This window comes from Erigeron canadensis, chromosome 2, assembly GCF_010389155.1.
Source record: "Erigeron canadensis isolate Cc75 chromosome 2, C_canadensis_v1, whole genome shotgun sequence".
Lineage (NCBI taxonomy): Eukaryota > Viridiplantae > Streptophyta > Magnoliopsida > Asterales > Asteraceae > Erigeron > Erigeron canadensis.
The window spans coordinates 5,763,579-5,774,767 of NC_057762.1; the positions used below are offsets into that span (position 1 = coordinate 5,763,579).

The 11,189-nt window shown below is 32.9% G+C and overlaps 1 protein-coding gene across 1 annotated transcript; it reads left to right on the forward strand.

Moving 5' to 3' along the window:
- The first annotated feature begins 7,875 nt into the window (after positions 1 to 7,875).
- LOC122587798 (U-box domain-containing protein 40) lies at positions 7,876 to 9,863 on the forward strand. The gene has a single exon (XM_043759964.1). The coding sequence runs from the start codon at positions 8,036 to 8,038 to the stop codon at positions 9,494 to 9,496; it is 1,461 nt and encodes a 486-aa protein (XP_043615899.1). The 5' UTR covers positions 7,876 to 8,035; the 3' UTR covers positions 9,497 to 9,863.
- The last annotated feature ends 1,326 nt before the right edge of the window (positions 9,864 to 11,189 follow it).

Here is an 11,189-nt window from a genome sequence, read left to right on the forward strand (position 1 = left end):
GTTACGCGTCTATTTGGTACATTTTCGGGTGATTATTGGCCAGGAAGTACGTTATGTTGATGAGAGTTGATTTGAATGGACGAGACGGCAGAGCTTAGCAAGTAATCGAGACCGAAATAAATTGGTCATGTACAAGCTCTTGACTGCGCCGCAGTGGGGATGCACTGGCCCACTGCGCCGCAGCCCCGATCCACGGAAATTCATGGACAAACCCCCACTGCGCCGCATTGGGGATGGCAACAGAAGGACTGCGCCACAGGTTGTTGAAGAAGAAAAGAAGTCGTGGAATCATACTGCGCCGCAGTGGTGATCACACGAACCACTGCGCCGCAGTCAGCCGAAGTCAAGAACGACCAATACCTCACTGCGCCGCAGTGAGGGAAGTCTTAACCCCACTGCGCCGCAGTGGGTGCACGGGAGAACAGACCCTGCCTTGTTTCTGCATCAGATTTTGGAGGGGTATAAATAGAAAACCCCAGGTCGAATTTCAATCATCCAAAATCTTTCTAGGAGCTGCTCTATCAAGATTCTTCCTTCTCCAATCAAGTGAAACACTTAGGCGGACTCATCGAAGATATTACGGGCACCCATCTAGATCGTATCTACTTTTTGTCTAGCATTTTATTTTCTTCAAACAATTGGTACATCATGTTTCTCTTATATTTTATTCATTATTGTGAATTGATCATGAGTGGCTAACTGTTTAATCATCTACCTTGATGAAACTAGACGGATAATGTGATTGCAATATTTTTAATTCAAAAGGATTTATTTAATTATCGTTGTTCTGTGATCTTGATGATATTAATTCTTTTCATTAATTAATTTCGGTATTGGTTGCATATGATTCTTCGTTGGTGGTACCAGTTGAATGTGTATGTGATTTTAAAATGATTACTTGTCTATAAGTAATTATCACTAGTTCATGATATGATAGTGAATATCATTTTAAGAAAAGATTAGTTTTGTCAACGTGATTGATATCGGTTGGTGGTACCACGTTATTGTCACATAGGTTCAGTTGATAATTTGATAGTCAATAAAACTGATTGTTAGAAGAATTGTCTTGGTTTTGGTGGTACCGGCTTGGGTAATTCGACTAGTAGTTAGGTGATTCGATAATTTGTTCACGGTTGGTGGTACCACGTGAGTAGCTTAATCTTGTCACGATTATCTTTTAAACTCTAGAGAATTTGTTCTTCATCAAATGCAATCACATTTGAAGTCAAGGGAAGTCAAGGTGGATGAGTTTTAATTATACTGTCTGCACTGTTCTTTTAAATTTATGCAAACATTTTGCAAAACCGATTTATTTAATTGTCAAAAAGGAATTTCGAAGCAATATCCGTTTTTCAAACCATTTTACAAGCAACTAATCATTTCCCAGTCCCTGAGAACGAACTCAAACTTACCTCTTAACTATATTACAAACGATCGGGTCCACTGCCCGTGAGTGCGTAGTAGTGAGTTTTTGGGTAGTTTTAGTTTATAAATTTAAAGCTCGATTTTGCACATCAATATTCTACTTACTTATTTTAGTATTATGCGCAATATATTATCAGGTATTTTAGTTCAGATATATTATAAAAAAAAAATTTGGTAGACATTTATAAGATATCTTAATAAACATTTATTTATATTATATATATCTAATTTTTCTTTCATTCTTTCGTATTTTTAGTTTATCTTTTTATTTTTTTCATCTTCATTACTCCACTATTTTCCACTCAAAGATCAAAATTATAAGACTCGAGTCCTTCATCACCTTTAATATTTCATATTTTGTGAGTATAAAACACAATATACTTTTAATTTTATCTGTGTCTTTATTAATAATATTAAGATCATAGTGTTCGTGATATTTATTTGAGTAATAAAAGAAAGAAAAAAATATATATACGGAATATATATGCATAAAATTATTTGGGGATAAAAATGAAAAAAAAAAAATCACAAAACCGTTGAACCGGTCAAACCGGACCGACTTACATGGTTTGGTTTGGTCCGGTTTGACAACACACCAGGTCCGGTTTGGTTTGAAATAAGTTGAAACCGCGAATCCTGGTTTGGTTTGAGATTTAGTCAAAACCAGACCAAACCGGACCACAAACACCCCTACTTAAAACCACTAAAAAGTGTTGAAATCTATATCTAAGTCTTCTATATTATAATGAAGTTAAGTTATAACTGAGCTTAGATTAATTTGGAAAATAAGTAAAAGTTGGATTAGTTGGAAAACCATTGTTTTTGAACATAGAGGTCAGGATTTAATTCTCATTTCTTGCAAATTATTGAGGTTAGATGTGAGGAAAATAATGTTAAGCATATGATATATGATGATTAGTACTGGTGGATTGGTGGTACGTTGATACTTCCAAGAAGACGTGTTTTTGTGACTTTTAGCAAACAAAAGGGAAAGTTGCCCATTTGTAAAGACAAGGAATAATACCCTTTCGTTTCGATAAAGTTCTAAAGCATAATCCTACCCATTTTTTTTTTTTTAACTATTTCTGTTTCTTTCAATGCTTTATTAACCATGCGTCCCTGCCCACATAAAAAAAAAAAAAAAAAAAAAAAAAAGAAAAAGAAAAGTAATTGGATGGAAACCCCCTGATTCCATGTACCATTTGGTACCCACTAATCCCTCAGCCAGGCTAGTGTTCAGGTGATTCTTAACCAATTAATAATCTCCTGATTATCTCAAGTTAAGACTTGAACCCAAGACCTCCCTTAAAAAGTGACGGTTGGTGGCGACTAGGCTATTACCCAATTGATTGATCTCTTACGTTTCATTTTACAGGTTGAAATGGTAATATGGACTGCTCGGATGATCGAGCTAGTAACGGACCAAATATGGTAGTTGGTCCATAATTAACAAAGTCATTCTTCATAACTAAAATCGAATGGTTTATAAAAGAAAAAAACATAAAAAATAAAAACTCGTGTGGCATTCTTCAACTTAAAAAATCCAAAAGTGATGGCCTTAAAGTAATTTTTGTTATGTGTTCTTGCTTCTTTTGCAACCAATAGGTAGTTACATATAAAGCATTTGGTATGTACAATAAACGTAACACTCAATATGGTCTTTTACGAGTTATGGGTCTGATACCACCTACGACGGTGTATGAGAAAGACTCTATATATAGAGGCAATAAACCAATAGTGTTAATAATTTGATCCAATCATTTGGTTATGATAATGAATATCTAAAGTAAATATATGCATAAAAAACCATTAATATCTACATACATATCTTTACAGGCAGTCACTAACGAAATTATTAATTCAACTGATATGATTAAGTAAATCTTAGCCTACCTACTATTACATAAGGAAAATAATAAATTCTTTTAAAAATTAGCTTAAAAATTCTTTTAAAGTTTTAAAAAGGTGACATGTATTATCCACTAATTCTATTTCCTAATCTTGTTCCTTGATTTTTTCACATGTCATTATTCAATAGAACACTAATTCTGAGGATTTTTAGGCTATTTTATTAAAAGTATTAATAATTTCCCATTTATATAAATATCACTATAAATAAAATTTTGGTATATAGAAATAGTGAACTTTTTAGATGTTGATTTTGGCACTTTACAGAAAGAAAAGTGGGTATGAACAGGAAAAGAATGGTTACCTCAAAACTAATCAAACACAAGACAACAAGATCAAGTGGATGCCAGGAGTCATATAACATAATCAAGAGGGCCCCAATTTTAGTCACCAATTTCAAAGGATTGTACCTTTTGGTTAAACCCTTGCTTCATGACTTTGAAAATGCAGGCCTAATTAACCCCTTAAATGTCAACATTAGAATACTCACATGCGAAACAATATTTGTCCTTTTGTTTTTGGAAGTTATTATTTCAAGTTAAAATGAAATATTAATCGTGGGAAATGTGGAGTTAATGCAAAAAATGGTGTATTTGAAAAAAATAATTACTAAATTAATGTTTTTCTAAAAATATTTGCAAACTTATTTATTAAAATGATGTTTTTATAAGTTTTTTATATTTTGTCATCTCTATTAGACCATTAAAACTTAAAAGTTTGAAACTTATATAAAAAACTTTTAAGTTTCAATGGTCTAGTAGAGATGGCAAAATATAAAAAACTTATAAAAACACTATTCTGGTAAATAATATTAAAAAAACACTATTTTAACAAATATATTTAAAAGAACATCATTTTGGTAATTATTTGTTTCAAATACACTAATTTGGGCATTAACTCGGGAAATGTGGGCAAGGTAACAAATTAGTATCTGCACTGATATAACTATAATTGGCATTGTAATTAACTATCGTGGGCAGAGTGGATTTTCTTTTTTATGATGTACTCGATCTAGCAACTTTGCTAGATAAATTAATGACATACCATTGTGATGTAAAAAAGAAATACTATAGTATAGTTTTTTGCTAAATGTAAATGATATGTTAACAAGCGTTTATAATATAGATATGTAATTCAAAAACATTAATTCTTTTAATATTAAAAAGCTACTTAAAATTCTTATTTGTTCGAATAATGTGACATTAAAATCCGAGGCATGTGTTGGTGAAAAAGCTAGTAGACATAGGTTTACCTGAAGTAGCAAAAATTAGTTATAAAGTTTTTTTATACGATGGCGGGTGAAGAAAGCCATACGTTATCACCCAGAACATAATAATTTTTCACTCTTACCCTTAGTAAAAGTACAACATATCATCATAGGAAATCGATCGGTGCCCAACGTAGCCAGACATAGTCACCCCAATCTTTAGCCATGTACTAGATAACTTGAAATGCATTTGATTGTTGAGTAGTTGACGTATGGATACACTTCTGCCACTACAAGAAAGTTGGTTTTTGGTGACGAGTTTTCAGAATTCGTTGCCGAAAAACCAAATTTCTTGTTGTGTGCTAGCTTATACACAATTTATCAAATCACTTATTGAGTGCGATTATTGTGTTCGAGAAAAAAGTTTATGCATATAAGACAAGATTGTAGAGTAAGCTAAGGTTTAATAACTAAAATGACCAATTAAATATAATGATCAAAACCATAATCATTGGTGCCATTAAAATCCTTAGCACCCAAGCAAAGTATATAAATGATACATTATACATACATGCATGCTTCCATCAATACTTGTGTAGTTGTGTTCTTTAAAATGTTAGACCACGTTTTGCATTTTTCCGCTAAGAAGTAGTAGTCAACTCTTCACTCCTTTAAGCAGAATAAAAAATCCCACAAATCTATTATTATATTAATAAAAAAAATTGTGAAATAAGATTTTTTTAAAAGTTGTATTACCATACATCTTTATAATTTAATTATGACATCATACAAAGTATTTTTTTTAAAAATATGGATCATTAATATAGATTTTTATTAAATGTTCATATTATTATATAAGATTTTAATCATCTTATTTTTTGTTATAATAGGCAGAAGACTATTGGTTTTTTTCTTTTCAGATAGCGTATTTTTTTTGTCAACCGAATGTGTTTTAACGTGTGTCCACAATTACACAACTTTAGTTTCTGTTTAGTTTTGTTTTTTACGTAATAAATTATCACAACTTTTCAACTTATTTAACGTTGTTATTATACATTTTAATATGACAACATATTTTAAAGTTATTTGGGCATCATTCGATTTATTTGCAAAGTGTCTATCCGTTAACCCGGATTGAACCCTGGTTTATTAGCTAGTTGATATATTAACATACAATCAAATTGCATTTCTTACTAAACTCACGCCTTTTGATAATTTTATATTCATTTATCTTCTAACCCTTATAATAATTTCCCCACTTATTAAATTCCTTAAAATTTAATATATGAATTATCTATTTTACCCATTACTTACTACTTTACTTTATGAACATATATTTTTTTTTCTTGAACATAAACTTTGCGCTAATTAATTACACGTACTATTAATCCATTTCAAATTTACAATACATATAAAAAAGTTTTACCTATAAGGCGGGGTTTGAATCTTGTCAACTATAAATTCATACACTGTTAAGGCCTAGTTGTTGGGGAGCTTAGCATGGTACGTTTTTTCTTGGCCACCGTTGCTCAGCTAATGGTAGCGGGATCCGGTTGTCAAGAAACCTAATTATAGTGAGGGAGTTTATTTCTATTCGAACATCACCTGTACGAAAAAGCTAATTATATCATAATTATTGATAAAAAATAAATTAACAAAAAAACTGTTTTATAGAAAACATTAAAACTAAGTTAATTTAATATACTATAGGAAATAAAAACAAATGATACGCAATAAACTCTCCGGCTTTTATATATCAAACTTGGGAACCATCACTAAATACTGATAAGATATAAATTATTTGTTCACTCACATCATGCGGATATTATGCTAGATAGTTAATACAATATCATTTTTTGGTTGGATACATATGGATTTACAAAAATAATCTATATCAGCAAAGAAAAACATTTTAGATCAATTTCAATATTTCCCAACCAATAAACTATTTGATTTAGCTTGTATATTAAATAAAGAGAGACAATGTATCATTTTAACTAATTATTTTATAAAACTTTCTAATTACAAGATCATAGTATATGATAAAATTAAAAGAAAAAGAGACTTAAAAAAAGAAGTTGATAGAATCCACATGTCATATTTTGATAATATTAATAAGATTTTACAAAGAACTTTTATAGAAGTTAATCATTTTCTTTGTTTTAACTTCTATCATAACTTTTGGTATATTATGGTTTGGTCATTAAAATTATATCTTTGAAGTTTTGTAATTTTTCTAATCTGTCCATTAAGTTTTGATCTTTTACCGTTTGACCATTAATGTAAAGTTTTGAATTTACAAGATCATGGTATGTTGCGAAATTGACAAAATTAAAAGAAACATTAGAAAAGAAAGTTAATAGAATTCACATATCATATTTTTATAATATTAAGAAGATTTTTAAATATTTTTTTTATAAAGGTTAATCATTTTTCTTGTTATAATTTCATCATAACTTTTGGTATTTTATAATTTGGTCGTTATAATTTTATTTTTGAAGTTTTGTAATTTTTTTAATTTCTCCACTAAATTTTGATCTTTTACGATTTAACCATAAGGTTTTAAACTTTTATAATTAGCCATTAAGATTTGGTGTTTTATAAGTTGGCCCTCAAGTTTCAGTCTTTTGTAATCTAGCCATCAATTTATAGTTACATGAGGTCTAAAACTTTTTATGTAGTATTTGTTGACATGGGCTTCCTTGATTGTTCCACGTTAACATTTTTTTAAATTATTTTCTTTTTAACTTATTTTTATGTATTTTAAGATTTATGGTACACTGATTTACTACGTGTCTTCAATGGTTTGGTGATAATGGATAGCATGTGAAATTTTCCGATTCAAATTCGAGTCTCTATATACTTTCTCTTTAATTTTTTTCAAGTGATTATATAGTTACCAAACCTCATTCTACCAAAATAACAAATTGTTATCCCTGACCAGTAACCGGGTTTAACACTCGCATATCTATACTACGAGTAGTATATAAAAAGCGTAGACATCTATATTGAAAAGTTACATTTTTTATATGCCATATGACCAATATGTCTCTCTTATCTATTTACACATTTATTCTTTAATTCCTAAAATACATACACTATATGTTTTACATCAATTACTTATATTACTCGTCGCCGTCACTTCTCCCACTAGTCGCACCCACTCTACACACTGTCGCCATCACCACTGTTGCATTCTGTGAATATTTTCCGACTAAAGAAATGGAAACCAAAAACGTATAATCGTGCAAAATATAGAATAATAAAAATTCTTTTTCAAATGGCACTATCAACTTTAATCTTTATGTATGTGTTTATACAACCCATAAAAATCACAACTTTAATCTCTTCAATTCATTCGATTCTCTTCTCATTACTTTCAACATTTCTTTCCCAACATGTTCCATTTCTTTCCTCTTCCCTTACCATGTAATCCCACCACTTTATTATACTAATAACCAAAATAATCTTTCATTCATTCATTTAATTAATTAGATGGGCAGTAGTAAACACAAATGGAGATTCACTCTCCTTAGATCACCATCTTCTAACCACCTCAAAAAACCATCACCACCACCACCACCAGAATTCATCTGCCCAATCTCTGGGTCCCTCATGGCGGACCCGGTTATCGTCTCATCTGGCCAAACATTCGAACGAAACTGCGTACTCGCATCGATATCGTTGTCTTACAAACTCACGACTATCGACTTCACCACCATTATACCAAACCTTGCTCTCAAATCCGCTATTATTAGTTGGTGTCACGCCAACTCAATCTCACCAATGCCACAACCACTAGACATACATTCCGCTTTAAATATAATACAAAAAATGAGGATAAACAGCTCGCAGAATTATACGAAAATTCGTCTGTCGAGCTGTTTATCATCGACTTCTGAGGAATCAGTAGTCCCAGCGTCTTCCGCTGTGCATGATTTATCTCCTTTGCGTCCGTTATGTTATTTATCATCTTCTTCTTCTTCTTCTGAAATCGATAATCATGAAGAAGAAGAAGAAGAAGAATATGATACGGTTTTTATTAACCAGCTAAAAAGCGGGTTAATGTTAGACCATGAAAACGCTGTCGTTTCATTAAGAAACATAACACGGACAAAACAAGAAGTCCGAATGAATTTATGTACGCCTAGGTTGCTTTCGGCGTTACGTCATTTGATTATTTCTAAGTATTCGTCTATACAAATTAACTCTGTTGCGGCTTTGGTCAACTTATCGTTAGAGAATGGTAATAAAGTGAAGATCGTACGGTCAGGAATTGTTCCGCCTTTGATTGAAGTATTAAAAGGCGGATTCCCCGAGGCGCAAGATCACGCGGCTGGCGCGTTGTTTAGTTTGGCACTTGATGATCAAAATAAAACAGCTATTGGAGTTCTTGGCGCGCTGGGGCCGTTGCTCCACGCGCTGAAGGCCGGGTCTGAGAGGACCCGGCATGACTCTGCTTTGGCTTTATATCATTTGTCACTTGTTCAAAGTAACCGGTCAAAGCTGGTCAAACTTGGGTCGGTTCAGTTGTTTTTGAGTATGGTCAAAACGGGTCATATGACTGGTCGGGTTATGTTGGTTTTATGTAACTTGGCTGGGAGCGTGGAGGGGCGAGCCGCGATGTTGGATGGTGGTGCGGTGGAGTGTTTGCTTGGGTTATTGAGTCGGGGCGAGTTTGACTCAGAGTCGACTCGTGAGTGTTGTTTGGGAGCGTTGTATGGGTTAAGTCAAGGCGGGTTGAGATTCAAAGGGCTTGCAAAGGAGGCCGGGGCGGAAAACTTGTTGGTGAAAGAAGAGGAAACCGGGACCGAAAGATGTAAAGAGAAAGCAAAGAAGATCTTGGAGGTTATGAGACAGAAATACGAGGAGGAAGAGACGGTCGATTGGGAGGCGTTACTGAATTCAGACGAGGTAACTCGATCACGATTTGAACTTGTTTATGGTAAAGGGTAAAGTTGGGACTCATAACTGAACCAAAGGTTTTTTTTGTGGTCAGTTTTGTGGCATTGTTTTGTGGATCATTTTTATGTAATTTTGGGGTCTTTTGGGCACCCTTTGTTTATGTGTGCATAGGAAAGCATAGTGGTGTAAATAAAGATTTTCGAGTGGATTCATTTTGACTTTCAAAAGGTTTAACTGATCTGCGTATATGAATATGGTTGAGGTCTCATTGTTGTCGTGTTGGGTTGAAACAGAATCTCTTATAGTGAAAGTTTGGTCGTATGGAGTTGGAAAAGGGTTGATCTTGTATCGTTGTTTAGCACTTGGCTCGACGAAAAAGATCTAGTTTTGTGAATAAACTGAAGTTACTGTCGTTAAATTTGCGTTTCAGTTAATTTGTTCATTTATTAGATGCATTTTTTTAGCAGCTATGAAATGGGTCACCTTTTGTTACTGAGCAAATTTACTAGCTAAGTTTGGTTCCGTTAACCAAACAAATGCACAATTCCAATTAAGTAAAATTCTCTCAAAAACTCACTTATGAGCCAAAGGCAAGTTCCTATGGCGGAGATTAATAAACATCCTGGAACTTTACTTGACTCAGGTTGAATAGATTAGTTTCTAGGCTTGTTTATAGGAGATCTCCCATTAACAAACCCATTCTGTGTAGTTTTGATGCTGTTAATACACAATTCAACTGGTATACCAACCGAATTGAACAGAAGACCAGCATCTAGCTAGTTTTACATACTACTTTTAACTTTGAAACGTTTGAATTACGAATTTAGGGAAGTCTAGCATACGTTGTCTTAACCGGGTCCGCGCGGCAGAATAGATGCTCAATTTAAACCCCTTGATGTAAATGCCCTATCGCTATAGGTTGAATAAGGTCTGTGAGACCTAACGACTACTACGCATGCTGCAAATTAGCCTCAAATTCCTCCAATCTCTGGTGAAACCCTTACCCATTTCTCTAGTGATAAGTGATGTTTTCTATTAGCTGTAGTTTCTGCTGCCATTTTTGTACTATTCTGCTATTCCTAGTGGCTCAACAATCCTTCTGTAGATGGGTCCGTTATAAAGCCAATGATTATGCAACATAGAACCTTCCTTTTTTGGCATTTGATCCTTTTCATAGACAACGCTTTTCCAAAACTGGTCCAGGGCACGTTTATGCATGTCTGATGATTTCTTTTTTTTGCTTTAAGACCATTTGTAAGGCTTGGTAAAAGGGGGTCAAGTAAGATGACATGGCAAAATAAATGAAGGTGAAAGCTTTAATCATAGTCAGTGAAATACTTAGGTGAAAGAGAAGTCGGCGGATTGTTCCACCGAGTAAAATGAATTCAATGATGTGCACATTTTTGTTTTTTCCTCATATATAGCAAAAGAGTAGGTTGGTGGACTTAATCAGTATATACATATATAGCAAAATGTGAGGTTCAAATAGTAGGTGAATAGTTAAGGGTAAAAAGAATAGGTGAAAAGATAAAAATGTGAAACTTATGTGGCATAAAAAAATGTAAGTGAATGGTTACAAATGTTCTAATAGTAGGACTGATAGATTGATAGTGATGATGACTTCAAAGGTATGTGTATGTATTGTAGGTTTGAAGGTAATGAAAGAAGGCAACAATAAATTTTTTTTTATCAATAGTGTCCTCTAGAGGTAAGAAAAGACCTTAAAAAGTGCAAAACTTATTAT

Bases quoted from the DNA above. Each gene is read 5' to 3' on its own strand.
- LOC122587798 (XM_043759964.1), top strand. From the start codon at position 8,036: ATGGGCAGTAGTAAACACAAATGGAGATTCACTCTCCTTAGATCACCA.